The sequence below is a fragment of the Cetorhinus maximus genome, unplaced genomic scaffold (assembly GCF_964194155.1).
Source record: "Cetorhinus maximus unplaced genomic scaffold, sCetMax3.hap1.1 HAP1_SCAFFOLD_138, whole genome shotgun sequence".
In the NCBI taxonomy this organism is placed as follows: Eukaryota; Metazoa; Chordata; class Chondrichthyes; order Lamniformes; family Cetorhinidae; genus Cetorhinus; species Cetorhinus maximus.
In genome coordinates, this window is record NW_027596135.1 from 892,015 (window position 1) to 918,091 (window position 26,077).

General features: G+C 56.6%; 1 protein-coding gene across 3 annotated transcripts in view; it reads right to left on the reverse strand.

Annotated features, from left to right (window-relative positions):
* Window positions 1-25,961, reverse strand: part of slc38a5b (solute carrier family 38 member 5b) — a 51,151-nt gene extending 25,190 nt beyond the window's left edge. Inside the window, exons 1-5 of one of the 3 annotated variants that reach the window (XM_078534865.1) lie at window positions 25,806-25,961; window positions 9,862-10,071; window positions 7,467-7,551; window positions 5,723-5,838; window positions 3,238-3,311 (exon numbers count right to left, since the gene is read on the reverse strand). In XM_078534865.1, the coding sequence (XP_078390991.1) occupies window positions 3,238-3,311; window positions 5,723-5,838; window positions 7,467-7,551; window positions 9,862-9,962 (376 nt within the window). In that variant the 5' untranslated portion in view covers window positions 9,963-10,071; window positions 25,806-25,961. Of the gene's footprint in view, window positions 1-3,237; window positions 3,312-5,722; window positions 5,839-7,466; window positions 7,552-9,861; window positions 10,072-25,513; window positions 25,557-25,805 lie in introns of those variants that run through there. The other 2 variants (XM_078534867.1, XM_078534866.1) reach the window with 2 other exon arrangements.
* Window positions 25,962-26,077: the final 116 nt, after the last annotated feature.

Sequence of the window (26,077 nt, forward strand, 5' to 3'; positions counted from 1 at the left end):
ACCCAAACATCGCACGATCCCAGCACTGGGATCACAGAACCTCATGGCACAACAGGGCCCCTCAACACTGACTCTCCGACAGTGCGGCGCTCCCTCAGCGCTGACCCTCTGACAATGCGGTGCTCCCTCAGCACTGACCCTCCGACAGTGCGGCGCTCCCTCAGCACTGACCCTCCGACAGTGCGGCGCTCCCTCAGCGCTGACCCTCCGACAGTGCGGCGCTCCCTCAGCGCTGACCCTCCGACAGTGCGGCGCTCCCTCAGCACTGACCCTCCGACAGTGCGGCGCTCCCTCAGTACTGACCCTCCGACAGTGCGGCGCTCCCTCAACACTGACCCTCCGACAGTGCGGCGCTCCCTCAGCACTGACCCTCCGACAGTGCGGCGCTCCCTCAGCACTGACCCTCCGACAGTGCGGCGCTCCCTCAACACTGACCCTTCGACAGTGCGGTGCTCCCTCGGTACTGACCCTCCAACAGTGCGGCACTCCCTCAGTACTGACCCTCCGACAGTGCGGTCCTCCCTCAGCACTGATCATCTGACAGCGCGGTGCTCCCTCAACACTGACCCTCCGACAGTACGGCACTCCCTCAGTACTGACCTTCCAACAATGCGGTGCTCCCTCAGCACTGACCCTCTGACAGCGCGGTGCTCCCTCAATACTGACCCTTCGACAGTGTGCCACTGCCTTTGTACTAACCCTCCGACAGCGCGGCTTTCCCTCGATACTGTCCCTCCGACAGTGCAGTGCTCCCCCCCTACTGACCCCCCCATAGTGCAGGGCTCCCTTACTACTTGTATTTTTGTGCTCTGGTGTGGGATATGTACCTGACCACTGGGTTGTCAGGGCTGGAGGAGGGTACAGAGATAGGGAGGGGTGTGGGGGCTAGAGAAGGTTACAGAGACAGGGAGGGGTGTAGGGGCTGGAGGAGGTTACAGAGATAGGGAGCGTTGTCAGGGCTGAAGGAGGTTACAGAGATAGGGAGGGTTGTAGGGACTGGAGGAGGTTACAGAGATAGGGATGGTTGTTGGGACTGGAGGAGGTTACAGAGATAGGGAAGGTTGTAGGGGCTGGAGGAGGTTACAGAGATAGGGAGGGTTGTAGGGACTGGATGAGGTTATAGAGATAGGGAGGGTTGTAGCGGCTGGAGGAGGTTACAGAGATAGGGAGGGTTGTAGGGGCTGGAGGAGTCACAGTGATAGTGAAGGTTGTTGGGGCTGGAGGAGGTTACAGAAATAGGGAAGGTTGTAGGGGCTGGAGGAGGTTACAGATATAGGGAAGGTTGTAGAGGCTGGAGGAGGTTACAGAGATAGGGAGGGTTGTAGGGGCTGGAGGAAGTTACAAAGATAGGGATGGTGGTTGGGACTGGAGGAGGTTACAGAGATAGGGAGGGTTGTAGGGGCTGGAGGAGGTTACGGAGATAGGGAGGGTTGTAGGGGCTGGAGGAGGTTACAGAGATAGAGAGGGTTGTAGGGACTGGAGGAGGTTATAGAGATAGGGAGGGTTGTAGGGGCTGGAGGAGGTTACAGAGATAGGGAGGGTTGTAGGGGCTGGAGGAGTTACAGTGATAGTGAAGGTTTTTGGGGCTGGAGGAGGTTACAGAGATAGGGAGGGGTGTAGGTGCTGGAGGAGGTTATAGAGATAGGGAGAGTTGTAGGGGCTGGAGGAGGTTACAGTGATAGGGAGGGTTGTAGGGGCTGGAGGAGTTACAGTGATAGTGAAGGTTGTAGGGGCTGGAGGGGGTTACAGAGATAGGGAGGGTTGTAGGGGCTGGAGGAGGTTACAGAGATAGGGAGGGTTGTAGGTGCTGGAGGAGGTTACAGAGATAGGGAGGGTTGTAGGGGCTGGAGAAGGTTACAGAGATAGGGAGGGTTGTAGGGGCTGGAGAAGGTTAACAGAGATAGTGAGGATTGTGGGGACTGGAGGAGGTTACAGATATAGGGAAGGTTGTAGAGGCTGGAGGAGGTTACAGAGATAGGGAGGGTTGTAGGGACTGGAGGAGGTTATAGAGATAGGGAGGGTTGTAGGGGCTGGAGGAGGTTACAGAGATAGGGAGGGTTGTAGGGGTTGAGGAGGTTACAGAGATAGGGAGGGTATTAGGGCTGGACAAGGTTACAGAGATAGTGAGGATTGTGGGGACTGGAGGAGGTTACAGAGATAGGGAGGGGTGTAGGGACTGGAGGAGGTTACAGAGATAGGGAGGGCTGTGGGGTTGGAGGAGCTTACAGAGATAGGGATGGTTGTGGCGTTTGGAGGAGGTTACAGAGATAGGGAGAGTTGTAGGGTTGGAGGAAGTTACAGAGATAGGGAGGGTAGTAGCGTTGGAGGAAGTTACAGAGATAGGGAGGGTTGTAGGGTTGCAGGAGGTTACAGAGATAGGGAGGGGTGTAGGGTTGGAGGAGGTTACAGAGAAAGGGAGGGGTGTAGGGTTGGAGGAGGTTACAGAGAAAGGGAGGGGTGTAGGTTTGGAGGAGGTTACAGAGATAGGGAGGGGTGTAGGGTTGGAGGAGGTTATAGAGATAGGGAGGGGTGTAGTGGCTGGAGGAGGTTACAGAGATAGGGAGGGGTGTAGGGGCTGGAGGAGGTCACGGAGATAGGGAGGGGTGTAGGGGCTGGAGGAGGTTACAGAGATAGGGAGGGGTGTAGGGGCTGGAGGAGGTCACGGAGATAGGGAGGGGTGTAGGGGCTGGAGGAGGTTACAGAGATAGGGAGGGGTGTAGGGGCTGGAGGAGGTTACAGAGATAGGGAGGGTTGTGGGGGTTGGAGAAGGTTACAGAGATAGGGAGGGTTGTGGGGGTTGGAGAAGGTTACAGAGATAGGGAGGGTTGTGGGGGTTGGAGAAGGTTACAGAGATAGGGAGGGTTGTAGGGGCTGGAGGAGGTTACAGAGATAGGGAGGGGTGTAGGGGCTGGAGGAGGTCACGGAGATAGGGAGGGGTGTAGGGGCTGGAGGAGGTTACAGAGATAGGGAGGGGTGTAGGGGCTGGAGGAGGTTACAGAGATAGGGAGGGTTGTGGGGGCTGGAGGAGGTTACAGAGATAGGGAGGGTTGTGGGGGTTGGAGGAGGTTACAGAGATAGGGAGGGTTGTGGGGGTTGGAGGAGGTTACAGAGATAACAAACAGGGCGATGTAGTTTTGGATGTGGTGAATATCGGTGTGGGTGAGGGGGTGGCATTGGGAGGCTGGGGGTGGGGGATGGGGTAGGTGCTGGGAAAGAGAGAGAGTGGGTAAAGCTCACCAACAAATCCGGCCGACCTGAGGAGTAAGTGGATGGAGTAAGCAGACAGCATGGCGATACATACCAACAAGATTCTGCAACGACAAACAGACAGGAGTTAGAGCCAGCGCAGACAGGGACTGCGCCTGTCTTACTGAGACATTCCTTCCATCCCACACTCATTCACCGCCTCCCAGGGTGTGGGACAGACTGAGAAATACCCGCCGGACTGAGTCAGGGATGGGGGCTTTCCAGCTGCCCAGCCTCAGCTGTGGCGCCAGCGATTCGAGGAGGCGAGATGGGTCAGGCTGTCTTGGATTCAAGCCCCACTCCAGAGACTCGAGCCCCACAGAGCAGGGGGCCCCCAACAGCCAGGAAGTGGGTGAGCGAACGACTGCATCGCCTGGTTTATGTTCAGGAAGAACTTGCATTCCTCCAGCCCCCTTCACCAGCTCGGGATATAACTCAGCGGCTCACAACCAAAGGAGCAGCGACACTGAAGCCTGCTCCCTGTTGTAGTCAGGGAAACGCGACAGCCAATTTGCGCACAGCCAGCTCCCCCAAACAGCCATGTAGTCATGACCCACGTCACCTGCTTTTAGCGATGTTGGTTAGGGAATTAATCTTGACTGTGCTGCACTGTCAGCGCATAAGTGCTGAGGCAGCGCCGCACTGTCGGAGGGTCAGTGCTGAGGGAGCGCCGCACTGTCGGAGGGTCGGTGCTGAGGGAGCGCCGCACTGTCGGAGGGTCAGTGCTGAGGGAGCGCCGCACTGTCGGAGGGTCAGTGCTGAGGGAGCGCCGCACTGTCGGAGGGTCAGTGCTGAGGGAGCGCCGCACTGTCAGAGGGTCGGTGCTGAGGGAGTGCTGCACTGTCAGAGGGTCAGTGCTGAGGGAGCGCCGCACTGTCGGAGGGTCAGTGCTGAGGGAGCGCCGCACTGTCAGAGGGTCAGTGCTGAGGGAGCGCCGCACTGTCGGAGGGTCAGTGCTGAGGGAGCGCCGCACTGTCAGGAGGTCAGTGCTGAGGAAGCGCCGCACTGTCGGAGGGTCAGTGCTGAGGAAGCGCCGTGCTGTTGGAGGGTCAGTGTTGAGGGAGCGCCGCACTGTCGGAGGGTCAGTGCTGAGGGAGCGCCGCACTGTCAGGGGGTCAGTGCTGAGGGAGCGCTGCACTGTCGGAGGGTCAGTGCTGAGGGAGTGCCGCACTGTCAGGGGGTCAATGCTGAGGGAGCGCCGCACTGTCGGAGGGTCAGTGCTGAGGGAGTGCCGCACTGTCAGGAGGTCAGTGCTGAGGGAGCGCCGCACTGTTGAAGGGTCAGTGCTGAGGGAGCGCCGCATTGTCGGAGGGTCAGTGCTGAGGGAGCGCCGCACTGTCAGGGGATCGGTGCTGAGGGAGTGCCGCACTGTCGGAGGGTCAGTGCTGAGGGAGCGCCGCACTGTCGGAGGGTCAGTGCTGAGGGAGCGCCGCACTGTCGGAGGGTCAGTGCTGAGGGAGCGCCGCTCTGTCGGAGGGTCAGTGTTGAGGGAGCGCCGCACTGTCGGAGGGTCAGTACTGAGGGAGCGCTGCACTGTCGGAGGGTCAGTGCTGAGGGAGCGCCGCGCTGTCAGAGGGTCAGTGCTGAGGGAGCGCTGCACTGTCGGAGGGTCAGTGCTGAGGGAGCGCCGCGCTGTCGGAGGGTCAGCGTTGAGGGAGCGCCGCACTGTCGGAGGGTCAGTACTGAGGGAGCGCCGCGCTGTCGGAGGGTCAGCGCTGAGGGAGCACCGCACTGTCGGAGGGTCAGTGCTGAGGGAGCTCCGCGCTGTCTGAGATGCCGTCTTTCAGGGTGAGACGTCAAACTGAGACCTCTTTGTGGTGGGTGTAAAAGTGTCCACGGCCGCTATGGGAAGAGAGCAGGGCTGAGGCTGCGGCGGGGTGGGGGAGAGTTCTCCCCGACCTCCAGGTCCGGTGTGGCCTGAGGTGGTAAAGGAGGCTTTTGAAATGCAGAGTCTTCGGCTGCAGGCTTGTCAGTAATGGAACGGGGAGACTGTCACCTGGCCCTCCCTCTCCGTGTCTCTGCACAGACTTCTCGGCTTGGACAGGTTCCAGATGTACAGTGTCCGAGCCAGGAATGATGCAAGACAAAGAGTTTATTGCAACTTCCAAACGAAGGAACATGTCAATGCTTCAGGACCTCCCTTTGCCAGCGTCAGCCGGCAACTCACTTGCCGCTACAAAGCAGCTCTGGGCTCACCTCAACCGCGATGCCACATACAGTCGAACAGCTTGCCTGCTGCCCGTCCCCCACCCGGCCTGGCGCTGAGGTGGTGGCTGTACCGAGGGCTACTTGAACGGTGCTTCCTGAGGGTACGTGCTCTGCTCCTGGAGGCCCTTGGTGCAGCCACACCCCAGCCCCCGCAACCCCCCCAAACTCTCCTAAACCTCCTCCTGCTCCCTCACCTTCCCTGCCCACCCCACGGCTTCCTCCTGCATAACCCACCTCCCCGACACCACCCACGAGCAGCGATACTCACACAAACACGACAATGCCTGTGTTGGACATGGCGTAGGCAAGGCCCAGAATGCCACTGCCCATGATCGCGTTGCTGAGATTGAAGACGGACATCCCGAACGAGGTCTTGCCTTCGAACTGTGGAGGAAGAGGAACTGTCAGAAACTGGGTGTAGGACAGCGGCTAGAAATGCCCAAGTGTGCGTCTCCCCTTAAACCAGCTCCCCTACAGACAGAGTAAAGCTCCCTCTACACTGTCCCCATAAAACACTCCCAGGACAGGTACAGCACGGGGTTAGATACAGAGTAAAGCTCCCTCTACACCGTCCCCATCAAACACTCCCAGGACAGGTACAGCACGGGGTTAGATACAGAGTAAAGCTCCCTCTACACCGTCCCCATCAAACACTCCCAGGACAGGTACAGCACGGGGTTAGATACAGAGTAAAGCTCCCTCTACACCGTCCCCATCAAACACTCCCAGGACAGGTACAGCACGGTGTTAGATACAGAGTAAAGCTCCCTCTACACTGTCCCCCATCAAACACTCCCAGGGCAGTTACAGCACGGGGTTAGATACAGAGTAAAGCTCACTCTACACCGTCCCCATCAAACACTCCCAGGACAGGTACAGCACGGGGTTAGATACAGAGTAAAGCTCACTCTACACCGTCCCCATCAAACACTCCCAGGACAGGTACAGCACGGGGTTAGATACAGAGTAAAGCTCCCTCTACACCGTCCCCATCAAACACTCCCAGGACAGGTACAGCACGGGGTTAGATACAGAGTAAAGCTCCCTCTACACCGTCCCCATCAAACACTCCCAGGACAGGTACAGCACGGGGTTAGATACAGAGTAAAGCTCCCTCTACACCGTCCCCATCAAACACTCCCAGGACAGGTACAGCACGGGGTTAGATACAGAGTAAAGCTCCCTCTACACCGTCCCCATCAAACACTCCCAGGACAGGTACAGCACGGGGTTAGACACGGAGTAAAGTCCAAGTCCTTGATTGCACTGCTGAATGGACTCCCTCTGTTCCTATATAACAGGCTCCAGAGGGGCCGAATGGCCTCCTGTTCCTGTGTAGCAGGCTCGAGGAGGGGCTGAATGGCCTCCTCCTGTTACAACCTCCCAAAGCAGGTCCCGAGTGGGATTCATCTTGATTTGAATTTTAAAATAGAGCGTGAGGCGGATGGGAATTCGGGAATTGTCGGACCACGCAGGGGTTTCTCAGGGGAGAGTTCCCCGCTGGAGCAGGCAGGGGTTTCTCAGGGGAGAGTTCCCCGCTGGAGCAGGCAGGGGTTTCTCAGGGGAGAGTTCCCCGCTGGAGCGGGCAGGGGTTTCTCAGGGGAGAGTTCCCCGCTGGAGCACACAGGGGTTTCTCAGGGGAGAGTTCCCCGCTGGAGCGGGCAGGGGTTTCTCAGGGGAGAGTTCCCCGCTGGAGCGGGCAGGGGTTTCTCAGGGGAGAGTTCCCCGCTGGAGCGGGCAGGGGTTTCTCAGGGGAGAGTTCCCCGCTGGAGCGGGCAGGGGTTTCTCAGGGGAGAGTTCCCCGCTGGAGCACACAGGGGTTTCTCAGGGGAGAGTTCCCCGCTGGAGCACACAGGGGTTTCTCAGGGGAGAGTTCCCCGCTGGAGCACACAGGGGTTTCTCAGGGGAGAGTTCCCCGCTGGAGCAGGCAGGGGTTTCTCAGGGGAGAGTTCCCCGTTGGCCGCTTCACTGGGCTTGAGAAAGTGGAAATGCTGTGGAATGGTTTTGCTTACGTCTGTGAACTGGATCTGTTTCTTGTCGGAGAGGTGAGGCAAGAACTCTTCACATTCGGCTGCAGTAGATTCAGCGGCTTCATAACTGGAGGGAAACATCACAGAAAACTCTCCGGGTGAGTGCAAACATGAACTGGCAGCGTTCGAGGCATTACATTGACAGCCACTGAATGGAGAGGAGACGCATCAGGCTTATCCCACGTGCTTAATCCAAGGCCTTCCCTGCTCTGTAAATGTTCGTACCTTCCCCTCAGGTCCAGAAGGTATGAACATTTACCCCAGAGACTTGAGCCTCAGAATCGAGGTTGACACTCTCCCAGTGTCAGTGCTGAGGGAGCGCCGCACTGTCGGAGGGTCAGCACTGAGGGAGCGCTGCACTGTCGGAGGGTCAGTGCTGAGGAAGCGCCGCACTGTCAGAGGGTCAGTACTGAGGGAGCGCCGCACTGTCGGAGGGTCAGTGCCGAGGGAGCGCCGCACTGTCGGAGGGTCAGTGCTGAGGGAGTGCCGCACTGTCGGAGGGTCAGCGCTGAGGGAGCGCCGCACTGTCGGAGGGTCAGTGCTGAGGGAGCGCCGCACTGTCGGAGGGTCAGTGCTGAGGGAGCGCCGCGCTGTCGGAGGGTCAGTGCTGAGACAGCGCCGCACTGTCGGAGGGTCAGTACTGAGGGAGCGCCGCACTGTGGGAGGGTCAGTGCTGAGGGAGCGCCGCATTGTCGGAGGGTCAGTGCTGAGAGAGCGCCGCACTGTCGGGGGGTCAGTGCTGAGGGAGCGCCGCACTGTCGGAGGGTCAGTTCTGAGGAAGTACTGTCCTTGCTGCTCTGTTTTTTCCGGGCCTGTGGACAGGTATGAGGGGGACAGAGTGAGAAACTGAAGTTAATGGTTAATCAGGAGTCAAGGTTAGGCCGCAACTAATGGAGTGCGATTGATAACCTCAGATAACATCCTGCAAACATACAGGCAACGCCGTGAGAATTGAACAGCCCACGTCATTCTCCGGGTCTTAATAACAGTTTACAAACTGATAACCATCACAATCTCATTCACATTGCCAACTGAACTCTGACTGGAGCAAGCTGCACAGAAATAGGCCATTCGGCCCCTCTGCTGTGTGGTGTTTGTGCCCCACACCAGCCTCCTCTCACCCCCCACCTCTTCATCTCCCCTTATCCCCTCTTCATCTCCCCTTATCCCCATACCCTTCTATTCCTTTCTCTCTCATGTGTTTATCCAGCCTCCCCCCTACCTTAAACACATCGACACGATTCACCTCGACCCCTCCCTGTGGGAGTGAGTTCCACATTCTCCCTGCTCTCTGGGTAAAGACGTTTCTCCTGAATTCTCCCCCCGATTGGATTTATTAGGGACTGTCTTATATCGATGGGCCCCCCACTCCCAGTTCCGGTCTTAACCCCACAAGTGGAAACATCTTCTCTACGTCGACCCTATCGAAACCCCCTCCATCATTTTAAAGAGCTCGATCAGGTCACCCCCCCTCAGCCTCCTCTTTTCTAGAGTAAAGAGCCCCGGCCTGTTCAATCTTTCCTGATAAGTTTTCACCTCTCAGTTCTGGGATCATCCTTGTGAATATTTGCAGCTTCTCCAGTGCATCTGTACCTTTTTTAATAATATGGAGACCGGAACTGTGCACAGTGCTCCAAGTGTGGTCTAACCGAGGGATACAGAGACCGGAACTGTGCACAGTGCTCCGAGTGTGGTCTAACCGAGGGATACGGAGACCGGAACTGTGCACAGTGCTCCGAGTGTGGTCTAACCGAGGGATACGGAGACCGGAACTGTGCACCGTGCTCCGAGTGTGGTCTAACCGAGGGATACGGAGACCGGAACTGTGCACCGTGCTCCGAGTGTGGTCTAACCGAGGGATACGGAGACCGGAACTGTGCACGGTGCTCCGAGTGTGGTCTAACCGAGGGATACGGAGACCGGAACTGTGCACGGTGCTCCGAGTGTGGTCTAACCGAGGGATACGGAGACCGGAACTGTGCACAGTGCTCCGAGTGTGGTCTAACCGAGGGATACGGAGACCGGAACTGTGCACGGTGCTCCGAGTGTGGGCTAACCGAGGGATACGGAGACCGGAACTGCGCACAGTGCTCCGAGTGGGGCCTAACCGAGTGATACGGAGACCGGAACTGTGCACAGTGCTCCGAGTGTGGTCTAACTGAGGGATACAGAGACCGGAACTGTGCTCAGTGCTCCGAGAGTGGCCTAACCAAGGTTTGATCTATATTTAACATAATCCTCTCTACTTTTCAATTGGATTCCTCTCGAGGGGCACCCTAGCTGGGTTTTGAGGTGACGTGGTTGCGTTTGAGTGCTTTGCCTGTTGTTAAAGCCGGGCCTGATGTTGGAGAGCACGAGGAGAGGTTGTCACACTTACCCTTCGTTCAACATCATCTTCTCCGGGTTCAACTCCCCCAAGTGATTCCCATTGCTCAACATTTCTCCCTCTTCCGTGCTGGATAATTTCTCCAATTCCATCTTTCCTTAGGGTTTTTTTATTTCACAAATAGGGGTGCAAGTTTGTGTTGGGAATCTGCAGGAGATCTATTCACGTCTGTCTGGAATCTGCGCAGCGTTTTTCTTCAACCTGGGAGAGAGGCAAAGAAAGATAAACGATAAATGGTCAACCGTGGACAAAAATCTTCTCTCAACTCGAAAACCTGCTCCATTTTAAATTAATTCCTGGGATGTGGGCGTCGCTGGCTGGGCCCAGCATTTATTGCCCATCCCTAATTGCCCCCTTGAGAAGGTGGGGGGTGAGCCGCCTTCTTGAGCCGCTGCAGTCCCCGTGTGGTGTAGGTACACCCACCGCGCTGTTAGGGAGGGAGTTCCAGGATTTGGACCCAGCGACAGTGAAGGAACGGCCGATATATTTCCAAGTCGGGATGGTGTGTGGGGCTCGGAGGGGGATCTTGCAGGTGGTGGTGTTCCCCATGTGTCTGCTGCCCTTGTCCTTCTAGGTGGTAGAGGTGGTGGGTTTGGGCGGCGCTGTCGAAGGAGCCTTGGCGAGTTGCTGCAGTGCATCTTGTAGATGATACACACACTGCTGCCCCTGTGCGTCGGTGGTGGAGGGAGTGAATGTTTGTGGATGGGGTGCCCATCAAGCGGGGCTGCTTTGCCCTGGACGGTGTCGAGCTTCTTGAGTGTTGTGGGAGCTGCACTCACCCAGGCAAGTGGAGAGTATCCCATCACACTCCTGACTTGTGCCTTGTAGATGGGGGACAGGCTTTGGGGAGCCACTCACCATCCTGACTTGGAAATATATCGGCCGTTCCTTCACTGTCGCTAGGGTCAAAATCCTGGAACTCCCTCCCTAACAGCACGGTGGGTGTGCCTACACCACACGGGGACTGCAGCGGCTCAAGAAGGCAGCTCACCCCCCACCTTCTCAAGGGGGCAATTAGGGATGGGTGATAAATGCTGGGCCCAGCCAGCGACGCCCAATGAACAAAAAAAATCAGACGGTGAACACACTTTGGAAACAAAGTCCTTCACTGGCCGTGAGGAGCCTGGGGGATGTGTTGAGGTGCTGATAGGCGCTAGAGAAATGCGAATCTTTTAGGAGGCGGTGTTGTGTGGGATCGGTTGTTGGGTCCGTGCCAGTTTCAGGGGTGGAACGTTGGTCAGTGCCGAGGGCCAGGGGAATTCCTGCACAGACTGTTACGTGGCTCCAGGACTGAGTTAATCTAAAATGAAATTCTGGTCAGGCAGCTGGGTTCGTTCCTGTAAAGCACACACTCTGTCCCCCTTAACCCTGACCATAATGAATCATCTCTGTTGCAGGGGCCACTGCCTTTCTCTGTCTCTCCCCCCCACACCCGCCCTGCCCCGCTCCCTGGTCACAGTGATATTCGACTGTGGAGGCTTCGCCCCGCAGTCACACCGTGCCTTGCTGCAGAGTGTCTGGGATCCCTGCAAGGTTTTCCACTCTGTAAAGTTTCAGTCAGTTCCTCCGTCACTCAGAGAGAGAGAGAGAGAGAGAGGGAGAGACGGGGATAGGTGTAATTACTCTGGGCTGACCCAGCCCTCAGGCTGCCACGTCCTGCCTTCCTGTTTAACTGTCTGACCCTGCTCCTGAATACACACAGCTCTCTCCATTTCTCCCTCCCTCTTTCACATCCCTTCTCCTTAGTATCCATCTTGTCTATTCCTCTTTCTGAAACCTTCCTGTTTCACAGTCCTTCACTCTCTCTGTCTCTCGCTCCCTGTCTCTCTCTCCCCGTGTTTCTGTCACTCTCTCCCCACCCCCTGTCTCTCTCTCCCCACCCCCTGTCTCTCTCTCCCCACCCCCTGTCTCTCCCTCCCCACCCCCTGTCTCTCTCTCCCCACCCCCTGTCTCTCCCTCCCCACCCCCTGTCTCTCTCTCCCCACCCCCTGTCTCTCTCTCCCCACCCCCTGTCTCTCTCTCCCCCTCCTCTGTCTCTCTCTCCCCCCCTGTCTCTCCCCACCCCCTGTCTCTCTCTCCCCACCTCCTGTCTCTCTCTCCCCCCGTCTCTCTCCCCCCGCCGTCTCTCTCTCCCCCCGCCGTCTCTCTCTCCCCCCGCCGTCTCTCTCCCCCCGCCGTCTCTCTCTCCCCCCGCCGTCTCTCTCCCCCCGCCGTCTCTCTCTCCCCACCCCCTGTCTCTCTCTCCCCACCCCCTGTCTCTCTCTCCCCACCCTGTCTCTCTCTCCCCCCTTCTGTCTCTCCCCCCGCCGTCTCTCTCTCCCCCTCTCTGTCTCTCTCTCCCCACCCCTGTCTCTCTCTCCCCACCCCCTGTCTCTCTCTCTCCCCACCCCCCGTCTCTCTCTCCCCCCCGTCCCTCTCTCCCCCTGTCCCTCTCTCCTCCCCTCTGTCTCTCTCTCCCCCCTTCTGTCTCTCCTCCCCTCTGTCTCTCTCTCTCCCTGCCCCTCTTTTCCCCCCACTCTCCCTCTGTCTCTCCCTCCCTCCCTCCCAACCCCCTCTCTCTCCTTCTCTCCTTCCCCTGTCTCTCCCTCCTCCTCTGTCTCTTTCTCTCTCTGCGTATCTCTCTCTCTCTACCTGTCACTCTCTGCGTCTCCCTCTCTCTCTCTCTCCCCCTCGCTGTCTCCTGTTTCCTCATTCTGTCACACTGTCTCCCTCGACATTCTCTCTCTCTCTCAGCCCCAGGGAAGCTCATGAACAAACCCGCAGTACAGTATCAGTATTGGAACGGAAATCGACCCAGGGGTTGAGTCAATGAATAAAACTCCAGAATCCCACTTTGGTACAAAGCTGGGAGTGATTTAAGAGAGAGGGATGAACATTCTTTATCTCGATTGTGTTTTGTGAGCTTGTGATGTGTCTATGACTCTTGTCTCTGCTCCCTGGGTGCGTGGGGTCTGTCCTACAGTTGGTATCGTACCCTGCAAACCTCACACATCCCCCCTGCTCTCTGGAATTGCACATGGATGTTAATTGAGGCCTGGATAGAGTGGACGGTGGGGAAGATGTTTCCATTAGTAGGAGAGACTAGGACCCGAGGGGCACAGCCTCAGAGTAAAGGGAAGACCTTTTAGAACAGAGATGAGGAGAAACTTCTTTAGCCAGAGAGAGTGGTGAATCTATGGAATTCATTGCCACAGAAGGCTGTGGAGGCCAGGTCATTGAGTGTATTTAAGACCGAGATAGATAGGTTCCTGATTGGTAAGGGGGGTCAAAGGTTACGGGGAGAAGGCGGGAGAATGGGGTTGAGAAACTTATCAGCCGTGATTGAATGGCGGAGCAGACTCCATGGGCCGAATGGCCTAATTTCTGCTCCTATGTCTTATAGTCTTAAATACTAGCCACAGGACACTGGGAAGAACTCATCCCCCCCCGCCCCCCCACCGGCTTTTCTTCCAATAGTGGCCGTGGGATCTTTCACATTCATCTGAGAGGGCAGACGGGGCCTCGGTTTAACATCTCATCCTGAAAAATGGCACCTCTGACAGTGCGGCACTCCCTCAGCACTGACCCTCCGACAGTGCAGCACTCCCTCAGCACTGACCCTCCGACAGTGCGGCGCTCCCTCAGCACTGACCCTCCGACAGTGCGGCGCTCCCTCAGCACTGACCCTCCGACGGTGCGGCGCTCCCTCAGCACTGACCCTCCGACAGTGCGGCGCTCCCTCAGCACCGACCCTCCGACAGTGCGGCGCTCCCTCAGCACCGACCCTCCGACAGTGCGGCACTCCCTCAGCACCGACCCTCCGACAGTGCGGCGCTCCCTCAGCACTGACCCTCCGACTGTGCAGCGTTCCCTCAGCACTGACCCTCTGACAATGCGGCGCTCCCTCAGCACTGACCCTCCGACAGTGCGGCGTTCCCTCAGCACTGACCCTCCGACAGCGCGGTGCTCACTCAGCACTGACCCTCCGACAGCGCGGCGCTCCCTCAGCACTGACCCTCCGACAGCGCGGCGCTCCCTCAGCACTGACCCTCCGACAGTGCGGCGCTCCCTCAGCGCTGACCCTCTGACAATGCGGCGCTCCCTCAGCACTGACCCTCCGACAGTGCGGCGCTCCCTCAGCGCTGACCCTCTGACAATGCGGCCTTCCCTCAGTACTGTGCAGGAAAGCGTTGGCCTGAATCACGTGACACAAGGGTGTCTGGCCTGGGGGCTCGATCCCACAATCTCCTGACTGAGAGGGTGTGAGCGGAACTCACTGAGTCACGGAGCGGACGGTGACCCTCTCCCAGAGCTTCCCAATCTCTGGGCTCCCCCAGTGTCCGACCCGGATATGAGAAACCGGACAATGTGGAGGGGGGGGGGGGAAAAAAGCACACGTGCCTCACATCTCACTAGCGCAGCCCAAGCGATGATGTTTCCATCGATGCCCCACACAGTCAAACAGCCACCCATATGCAAAACGGGAGCCGGAAGGCAAAATGACAAGAGGGAAATGATGCAGGCAGGAGTGTACAAAACTCTGAGGGGGGGGTTTGACCAGGACGATGCTGAGGCGCCATTTACACTCTCTCCCTTCCCTGGGTGGAGAGTCTCGAACATTGGAGTGGGGGGGGCGTCACACTCTCAGGATAAGGGGACGGACATTTTGGACCGGGATGAGGAGAGATTCCTTCACTCCGAGGGTTGTACATCGACAGAATGCTCGACCCCAGTGGACACTCAGTCGCCGAGACGTTCGAGACGGACGCCGAGGGAACTCGAGGGACAGGGCAGGGAACGCAGAGATGAGGCGACGGGTCAGCCATCGTCAAACTGAATGGCAAAGCAGGCCCCGAGGGGCCGAATGGCCTCCTCCCTGCTCCCGTTCCTCATGTTCCTGAAGTAGAGCAGCGATACCTCCACGGCAGGAGTTCCTCTCTGCCAGAATTAAGCACACGTGCAACCCGAATTCCCGCTTTCCCTTCCTCACCCACTCCCCTTTCAGATTGTACCTCCCCCAGCCTCCCATCACCTCCTGTTACAGACGTCCAGCTCCACACTGAGAACTGTTAGCCCATCGCTCCCTCCATTTCTATTTTCTCCTCTTCGGGTTTAAAGCCCTCAAAGACTCCCTCCCTACCTCTGTAACCTCCTCCAGCCCCTACAACCCTCCCTATCTCTGTAACCTCCTCCAGCCCCGACAACCCTCCCTATCTCTGTAACCTCCTCCAGCCCCTACAACCCTCCCTATCTCTGTAACCTCCTCCAGCCCCTACAACCCTCCCTATCTCTGTAACCTCCTCCAGCCCACTACACCCCTCCCTATCTCTGTAACCTCCTCCAGCCCCTACAACCCTCCCTATCTCTGTAACCTCCTCCAGCCCCTACAACCCTCCCTATCTCTGTAACCTCCTCCAGCCCCTACAACCCTCCCTATCTCTGTAACCTCCTACAACCCTCCGAGATCTCTGCGCTCCTCCAATTCCGGCCTCTTGAGCATCCCCCGATTCCCATCGCTCCGCCATTGGCGGCTGTGCCTTCAGCTGCCTGGGGGGGACCCTAAGCTCTGGAATTCTCTCCCTAAACCTCTCCGCCTCTCCCTCCCTCTCTCACTTTCCTCCTTTGAGACGCTCCTTGAAACTGATCTCTTTGACCGAGCTCTCGATCGCCTAATCCCCTAATATCTCCTTACACGTCGCGGGATCTGATACTTCTTTGATTCAGCCACTTGTGAAGTTCCTCGGGATGTTTTGCAAGGTTGGAGGCGCTATATCAATATAAGCTGTAGTTGTTGGAGGATTGCATCAGCTGGTGTTGCCCTAACGTGTGGTTCTGTCAGAACATCACAGAGCACACAGAATGTAAGCACAGTTACTGTCAGAGTCACAAGCCACTGTCTGTATTCTGCACTGAGAGAGAGGTGCAATTGATTCAGCGATTATAAACACAGAGCAGGAAAAGAAATCACTCGGCTGCTCTTTCTCAACCTTAACCCTTCGTAAGTACAAGTCAGGAGTGTGATGGAATATTTACAAGAGCAGGTCAGAGGCTGGGAATCCTGTGGTGAGTAACTCACCTCCCGACTCCCCAAAGCCTGTCCACCACCGACAAGGCACAAGTCAGGAGTGTGATGGGACATTCCCCACTTGCCTGGATGAGTTGCAGCTCCCACAACACTCGAGAAGCTCGACACCGTCCAGGACAAAGCAGCCCCTGCTTGATCGGCACCCCATCCACAAACATTCACTCCCTCCACCACCGACGCACAGGGGCAGCAGTGTGTGTACCATCGACAAGATGCACTGCAGCAACTCACCAAGGCTCCTTCGACAGCGCCGCCCAAACCCACCACCTCTACCACCTAGAAGGACAAGGGCAGCAGACACATGGGGAACACCACCACCTGCAAGTTCCCCCTCCGAGCCCCACACACACCATTCCGACTTGGAAATATATCGGCCGTTCCTTCACTGTCGCTGGGTCAATATGCTGGAACTCCCTCCCTAACAGCGCAGTGGGTGTACCTACACCACACGGGGACTGCAGCGGCTCAAGAAGGAGGCTCACCCCCACCTTCTCAAGGGGCAATTAGGGATGGGCAATAAATGCTGGGCCCAGCCAGCGACAGCCCACATCCCATGAATGAATATATATTCTAAAAAAACAGGGTGTGGTAACTGATTGACAAATATCACCAAAAAACATAGCTCCTTAATTCATCACAATAACTGAATAAAATTATATAACGCCCTATACCCAGCACAGGACATCAGAACACAATTTAGAGCCAGGATTTGAAATGTTTTTTTCTATTTCTCAAATCTTTCACAGGGTGTGGGCGTCGCTGGCTGGACCCAGCATTTATTGCCCATCCCTAATTGCCCCCTTGAGAAGGTGGGGGGTGAGCCACCTTCTTGAGCCGCTGCAGTCCCCGTGTGGTGTAGGTACACCCACTGCGCTGTTAGGGAGGGAGTTCCAGGATTTGGACCCAGCGACGGCGAAGGAACGGCCGATATATTTCCAAGTCGGGATGGTGTGTGTGGGGCTCGGAGGGGAAACTTGCAGGTGGTGGGTGTTCCCCATGCGTCTGCTGCCCTTGTCCTTCTAGACGGTAGAGGTGGTGGGTTTGGGCGGCGCTGTCGAAGGAGCCTTGGCGAGTTGCTGCAGTGCATCTTGTAGATGGTACACACACTGCTGCCCCTGTGCGTCCGTGGTGGAGAGATTGAGTATTGAAGGTGGTAGAGGCGGTGTCAACCAAGCAGGTTTGCTCTGTCTGGGATGGTGTCGAGCTTCTGGAGTGTGGGTCGAGTGTGGTAACATGGCAAGTGTGCCCCATGACATAGAGCAATAGAAGGCTTGGTAATGAAGTGACACTCCGATTCACAACAGGCATGCAAAACATTTTTGGAATATTGATACACCCTCAGCAGACAAAATGTTAATACAGATCATCGGAACAGCGTAAAGAGAGCTTTACCTCTGTATGTCACAGGGTTAGATACAGAGTAAAGCTCCCTCTACACTGTCCCCATCAAACACTCCCAGGACAGGTACAGCACGGGGTTAGATACAGAGTAAAGCTCCCTCTACACTGTCCCCATCAAACACTCCCAGGACAGGTACAGCACGGGGTTAGATACAGAGTAAAGCTCCTCTACACTGTCCCTATCAAACACTCCCAGGACAGGTACAGCACGGGGTTAGATACAGAGTAAAGCTCCCTCTACACCGTCCCCATCAAACACTCCCAGGACAGGTACAGCACGGGGTTAGATACAGAGTAAAGCTCCCTCTACACCGTCTCCATCAAACACTCCCAGGACAGGTACAGCACGGGGTTAGATACAGAGTAAAGCTCCCTCTACACCGTCCCCATCAAACACTCCCAGGGCACGTACAGCACGGGGTTAGATACAGAGTAAAGCTCCCTCTACACTGTCCCCATCAAACACTCCCAGGACAGGTACAGCACGGGGTTAGATACAGAGTAAAGCTCCCTCTACACTGTCCCCATCAAACACTCCCAGGACAGGTACAGCACGGGGTTAGATACAGAGTAAAGCTCCCTCTACACTGTCCCTATCAAACACTCCCAGGACAGGTACAGCACGGGGTTAGATACAGAGTAAAGCTCCCTCTACACCGTCCCCCATCAAACACTCCCAGGACAGGTACAGCACGGGGTTAGATACAGAGTAAAGCTCCCTCTACACCGTCTCCATCAAACACTCCCAGGACAGGTACAGCACGGGGTTAGATACAGAGTAAAGCTCCCTCTACACCGTCCCCATCAAACACTCCCAGGGCACGTACAGCACGGGGTTAGATACAGAGTAAAGCTCCCTCTACACCGTCCCCCATCAAACACTCCCAGGACAGGTACAGCACGGGGTTAGATACAGAGTAAAGCTCCCTCTACACCGTCCCCATCAAACACTCCCAGGACAGGTACAGCACGGGGTTAGATACAGAGTAAAGCTCCCTCTACACTGTCTCCATCAGACATGCCCAGGACAGGTACAGCACAGGGTTAGATACAGAGTAAAGCTCCCTCTACACCGTCCCCATCAAACACTCCCAGGACAGGTACAGCACGGGGTTAGATACAGAGTAAAGCTCCATCTACACTGTCTCCATCAGACATGCCCAGGACAGGTACAGCACGGGGTTAGATACAGAGTAAAGCTCCCTCTACACTGTCCCCATCGAACACTCCCAGGACAGGTACAGCACGGGGTTAGATACAGAGTAAAACTCCCTCTACACAATCCATCAAACACTCCCAGGACAGATACAGCACGGGGTTAGATACAGAGTAAAGCTCCCTCTACACTGTCCCCATCAAACACTCCCAGGACAGATACAGCACGGGGTTAGATACAGAGTAAAGCTCCCTCTACACTGTCCCCATCAAACACTCCCAGGACAGGTACAGCACGGGGTTAGATACAGAGTAAAGCTCCCTCTACACTGTCCCTATCAAACACTCCCAGGACAGGTACAGCACGGGGTTAGATACAGAGTAAAGCTCCCTCTACACTGTCCCCATCAAACACTCCCAGGACAGGTACAGCACGGGGTTAGATACAGAGTAAAGCTCCCTCTACACAATCCCCATCAAACACTCCCAGGACAGATACAGCACGGGGTTAGATACAGAGTAAAGCTCCCTCTACACTGTCCCCATCAAACACTCCCAGGACAGGTACAGCACGGGGTTAGATACAGAGTAAAGCTCCCTCTACACAATCCCCATCAAATACTCCCAGGACAGATACAGCACGGGGTTAGATACAGAGTAAAGCTCCCTCTACACCGTCCCCATCAAACACTCCCAGGACAGGTACAGCACGGGGTTAGATACAGAGTAAAGCTCCCTCTACACTGTCCCCATCAAACACTCCCAGGACAGGTACAGCACGGGGTTAGATACAGAGTAAAGCTCCCTCTACACTGTCCCCATCAAACACTCCCAGGACAGGTACAGCACGGGGCTAGATACAGAGTAAAGCTCCCTCTACACCGTCCCCATCAAACACTCCCAGGACAGGTACAGCACGGGGTTAGATACAGAGTAAAGCTCCCTCTACACTGTCCCCATCAAACACTCCCAGGACAGTTACAGCACGGGGTTAGATACAGAGTAAAGCTCCCTCTACACCGTCCCCATCAAACACTCCCAGGACAGGTACAGCACGGGGTTAGATACAGAGTAAAGCTCCCTCTACACCGTCCCCCATCAAACGCTCCCCGTGAAAATGGTTGCAGGCTCCCCTTGGGAGGTGGGTCTAATTCGGGAGAAGGTTTCACCTGTATCCGGGATTGGGGAGGAGGAGGTGGTATCTGTGTCTGTTTATTCAGAGGGATGGGATGCGCACATTGTAACCACAGGACAGTTTCAATTTTAAACGTTCTCCGCCTGGAGAATCAGAATGGTGACAACTGTCACTAATAAAGCCTTTTAAGCCTTTAACCTGCCCCTCTTGCTGTCCGAAGTCCCCCTTCTACTCTCCCCGCTCCAAAGACAGGGCACTGACCGGATGCCTTAACTCTCTGGTATACCCTCGCCCTCTGCCAATGGTGTCCGGCCTGCGAAGTCACCGTCCGCATCGTGGCAAAGGACGTCCGGCACAGAAACAGGCCATTCGGCCCCTCCGCTCCGTGCCAGTGTTTTTTGGGATCATCCTTGCGAATCTATTTATTCCATTCTCCAGTGTCCCCATCCCCTTTATAGAGTATGGAGGCCGGAATTGTACAGAGCACTCCAAGTGTGGCCTAACTGGAGTATACAGAGACCATAACTGTCGAGACAACAAGATTGACCTGCTTTTATATCGAGTGTATTGCAACCACCAGACACCTCTCGGCACCTCACAGCCAATAGAGTGTGGCCACTGTTGTAATGGACGCTCCGACAGTGCGGCGCTCCCTCAGCACTGACCCTCCGACAGTGCGGCGCTCCCTCAGCACTGACTCTCCGGCAGTGCGGCGCTCCCTCAGCACTGACCCTCCGACAGTGCGGCGCTCCCTCAGTACTGACCCTCTGACAGTGCGGCGCTCCCTCAGCGCTGACCCTCCGACAGTGCGGCGCTCCCTCAGTACTGACCCTCCGACAGTGCGGCGCTCCCTCAGCGCTGACCCTCCGACAGTGCGGCGCTCCCTCAGCACTGACCCTCCGACAGTGCTGCACTCACTCGGCACTGACCCTCCGACAGTGCGGCGCTCCCTCAGCACTGACCCTCCGACAGTGCTGCACTCCCTCGGCACTGACCCTCCGACAGTGCGGAGCTCCCTCAGCACTGACCCTCCGACAGTGCGGCGCTCCCTCAGCACTGACCCTCCGACAGTGCGGCGCTCCCTCGGCACTGACCCTCCGACAGTGCGGCGCTCCCTCAGTGCTGCACCAGAGCGCCCACCTTGATTTGAGCACACCCCAGACCTGGAGTGGGACTCGAATCGTGAACCCTAGTGAGTGGGAGGCCGCTATCGTACACCCTCTACATGCTCTAAACTTGGTCATTGCCAGTCGAACATCATTTCTCCGCCTCTAAAGCCATCCTTCCAAAAATAGTCTCGGTCTTACTTCAATTCTAGATTCCGGCTCTGACATTTCGGAGAACGAGTTCCTTTATGCGTGGGACAGCACGTCCTGAGCCTCACTGTCCCTGGGAGACATTCTCACAGAAACAAACTGACACAAAGATGCTGTGAATGGAAGGGCAGGTTTGACTCTGAACATGTGCTGCTGATCCTACTGCCCGTGACTCTGCACCAGCGAGACACAGGGGAAGGGGAAAGTGTATTCCGATAGTGCATGACCACCCCCCACCCCTGCCCTGCCTACCAGATGCCCAGCATTGCCTGACAGCCCGCAGGGGTCCTGTCCCGGCCGGGAGGGGGCTCCCTGGCTGCACGGCTGGAGATCCTGTGCACAGCAAGCTCCCACAAACGGCCAGTGTTATACAGTGACAGACCCGACCCCACCAGTACTGTACCCTAGTGTTATACAGTGACAGACCCGTACCCACCAGTACTGTAACCCAGTGTTATACAGTGACAGACCCGTCCCCACCAGTACTGTACCCCAGTGTTATACAGTGACAGACCCGTACCCACCAGTACTGTACCCCAGTGTTACACAGTGACAGACCCGTCCCCACCAGTACTGTACCCCAGTGTTATACAGTGACAGACCCGTCCCCACCAGTACTGTACCCCAGTGTTATACAGTGACAGACCCGTCCCCACCAGTACTGTACCCCAGTGTTATACAGTGACAGACCCGTCCCCACCAGTACTGTACCCCAGTGTTACACAGTGACAGACCCGTCACCACCAGTACTGTACCCCAGTGTTACACAGTGACAGACCCGTACCCACCAGTACTGTACCCCAGTGTTATACAGCGACAGACCCGTCTCCACCAGTACTGTACCCCGGTGTTATACAGTGACAGACCCGTCCCCACTAGTACTGTACCCCAGTGTTATACAGCGACAGACCCGTCCCCACCAGTGCTGTACCCCAGTGTTATACAGCGACAGACCCGTCCCCACCAGTACTGTGCCCCAGTGTTATACAGTGACAGACCTGTCCCCACCAGTACTGTACCCCAGTGTTATACAGTGACAGACCCGTCCCCACTAGTACTGTACCCCAGTGTTATACAGCGACAGACCCGTCCCCACCAGTACTGTACCCCAGTGTTACACAGGGACAGACCCGTCCCCACCAGTACTGTACCCCAGTGTTACACAGTGACAGACCCGTCCCACCAGTACTGTACCCCAGTGTTACACAGTGACAGACCCGTCCCCACCAGTACTGTACCCCAGTGTTATACAGTGACAGACCCGTCCCCACCAGTACTGTATCCCAGTGTTATACACTGACAGACCCGTCCCCACCAGTACTGTACCCCAGTGTTATACAGTGACAGACCCGTCCCCACCAGTACTGTACCCCAGTGTTATACAGTGACAGACCCGTCCTCACCAGTACTGTACCCCAGTGTTACACAGTGACAGACCCGTCCCCACCAGTACTGTACCCCAGTGTTATACAGTGACAGACCCGTCCCCACCAGTACTGTACCCCAGTGTTACACAGGGACAGACCCGTCCCCACCAGTACTGTACCCCAGTGTTACACAGTGACAGACCCGTCCCCACCAGTACTGTACCCCAGTGTTATACAGGGACAGACCCGTCCCCACCAGTACTGTACCCCAGTGTTATACAGTGACAGACCCGTCCCCACCAGTACTGTACCCCAGTGTTATACAGTGACAGACCCGTCCCCACCAGTACTGTACCCCAGTGTTATACAATGACAGACCCGTCCCCACCAGTACTGTACCCCAGTGTTATACAGCGACAGACCCGTCCCCACCAGTACTGTACCCCAGTGTTACACAGTGACAGACCCGTCCCCACCAGTACTGTACCCCAGTGTTATACAGGGACAGACCCGTCCCCACCAGTACTGTACCCCAGTGTTATACAGTGACAGACCCGTCCCCACCGGTACTGTACCCCAGTGTTATACAGCGACAGACCCGTCCCCACCAGTACTGTACCCCAGTGTTATACAGTGACAGACCCGTCCCCACCAGTACTGTACCCCAGTGTTATACAATGACAGACCCGTCCCCACCAGTACTGTACCCCAGTGTTACACAGTGACAGACCCGTCCCCACCAGTACTGTACCCCAGTGTTACACAGTGACAGACCCGTCCTCACCAGTACTGTACCCCAGTGTTATACAGTGACAGACCCGTCCCCACCAGTACTGTACCCCAGTGTTACACAGTGACAGACCCGTCCCCACCAGTACTGTACCCCAGTGTTATACAGTGACAGACCCGTCCTCACCAGTACTGTACCCCAGTGTTATACAGTGACAGACCCGTCCCCACCAGTACTGTACCCCAGTGTTATACAGTGACAGACCCGTCCCCACCTGTACTGTACCCCAGTGTTATACAGTGACGGACCCGTCCCCACCAGTACTGTACCCCAGTGTTATACAGTGACAGACCCGTCCCCACCAGTACTGTACCCCAGTGTTACACAGTGACAGACCCGTCCCCACCAGTACTGTACCCCAGTGTTATACAGTGACAGACCCGTCCTCACCAGTACTGTACCCCAGTGTTATACAGTGACAGACCCGTCCCCACCAGTACTGTACCCCAGTGTTATACAGTGACAGACCCGTCCCCACCTGTACTGTACTCCAGTGTTATACAGTGACAGACCCGTCCCCACCTGTACTGTACTCCAGTGTTATACAGTGACAGACCCGTCCTCACCAGTACTGTACCCCAGTGTTATACAGTGACAGACCCGTCCCCACCTGTACTGTACCCCAGTGTTATACAGTGACAGACCCGTCCCCACCAGTACTGTACCCCAGTGTTACACAGTGACAGACCCGTCCCCACCAGTACTGTACCCCAGTGTTACACAGTGACAGCCCCCTCCCCACCAGTACTGTACCCCAGTGTTACACAGTACACTTTCTTGCTCAATGCCTTTTTCGTTTCCTTCATGGAGCTGAGACGTCTGCCATTCGGCCACAGAGGCGTCGCAACCAAGTCCAATTCTGCCTTCAACCCAACCCTGGCCTCAGCCTCTGCACGACCACTCGGAGATCCCTTAGAGCGGAGAAGGTTAAGGGGGAGATCGAATCGAGGCGTTCAGAATCACGAGGGAGGGGGTTTGGATCGAGTGAATAAGGAGAAACTGTTTCCAGTGGCGGGAGGGTCAGTAACCAGAGGAAGGGGGTGGGGACACAGATTGATGAGAATGGGTAAAAGATCCAGAGGGGGTGGGGGAAGATGAGGAGAATGTTTTTGACCCAGCGAGTGGTTTGGGGTCTGGAATGCGCAGCCTGGAAGTGTAGGGGAGGCAGGTTCAATCGAGGCTTTCGAGAGGGCAATTGGATGGTTATTTGAATAGAAACAATGCGCAGGGGAAAAGGCAGGGCAATGGCAGTAGGTCATAGCGCTCGTTCAGGAGAGCCGGCGCGGACGTGACGGGCCGAATGGCCTGCATGCTACCACAAAGCCCAATCGCCGCCGAAACAGACATTCCCGCGGAGACTCGACGCGAGGGAGTGAAGACAATCCAAGGTGAGGGGGACTCCCTCGGTGAGCGTCGGGTCAATCAGGGCAACCTGTCAACCCACCCCACCCCACCCTCACCACACACGCAACCACCCCCCACACCACACACCCCCACCCCCACAGCACCTCCCCCACCCCCCCCGAGGTCAGACTCAAAGCCGATCCTCAGCAAACATTATTTATAGAGCGGGGTTTTATTCCAGATTTCTAGGAAACCATTCCCACGTCATAAATATAAGCCAAATGCAGGCCCTCGGGCGCTGACAGGACCCCCTTCCTCCCGGTCTTAACACTTTCAAGGCTCCTCGAGCAACGATCGGCACCACTGCCGACCCTCAGCGAGAGGAGGTCAGCGCAAGTCCCCTCAGGGGGTAGTTCCCACCCCCGGTCCAGGCATTAAAATTCCTCCAGCCCCCGCCCCCCTTTCCCCAAAGCCCCCCCTCACGTCCAGTCCCGTTTTGTTTTTCGGAGAGGGGTCACCGCAGCAGACGTGCTTGCGCACAGCAAGATCCCACGGACAGCAACTCGGGAACGAGCGGAGCAGACACGATGGGCCGAATGGCCTAATTTCTGCTCCTATGTCTTATGGTTCTTCTGGACCCGGACCGTCTGTTTTTTAGTGAGGTTGGTTGAGGGGTAAATGTTGGCTCCCCACCCCCCGGGACACCGGGGAGAACTCACTCTCCCGCCGCCCCCCAACCCCCCACCGGCTCTTCCTCCAGTCGTGGCCGTGGGATCTTTTACACCCACCCGAGAGGGCAGATGGGACCTCGGTTTCAGGTCACATCCCGAAAGACGGCAGCTCCCACAGTGTGGGGCTCCCTCAGCGCTGTCCCTCCGACAGTGCGGTGCTCCCTCAGCACTGACCCTCCGACAGCGCGGTGCTCCCTCAGCAACTGACCCTCCGACAGTGCGGGGCTCCCTCAGCACTGACCCTCCCACAGTGCGGCGCTCCCTCAGCACCGACCCTCCGACAGAGCGGCGCTCCCTCAGCACTGACCCTCCGACAGAGCGGCGCTCCCTCAGCACCGACCCTATTTGATTCTCTCTTGACCTCGGCATTGCACTAACTTCAAAAGCCCCAACAACTTCCCTCTGGCAGACATCCAATTGCGACAGAGTTGACTGGGGACGGCCGGAATGAATCACAGGGTCCTGAAGCAGACCGCTCGATCAGTAATTGCTTTCGAACAGGACAGCACAGCCCTCTCATTCTAACCAGTCAAACTCTCGTTCCAAACACATCATTGAGCTCCAGCATTCACTGACAAAACATCCCAGGAATGCTGTAACTTTAAAAATAGTACATGAGCAAGCACACGCACTGATTCAGGACACCGATCCTAATTCCAAACATAATGCACTCTTCCAGATGGGCTCTCGATGGTTCAGCTGGTCCACAGTCGTGTGCTAGAAAGACACTTTTACAACCCTCTCCAGTCCTCGCATGTCACTGCGTCTGCACTCCAGCAACACTCGAGACGCCAAAGGCACCAGAACGATCGATGATTCCTCCCCCTCTCTCTTCCCTCCCTCCCAATCTCCTCCTTCTTAATCACCCGCCCGCCCTCCTCCCTCCCTCTCACCGACTGTAATA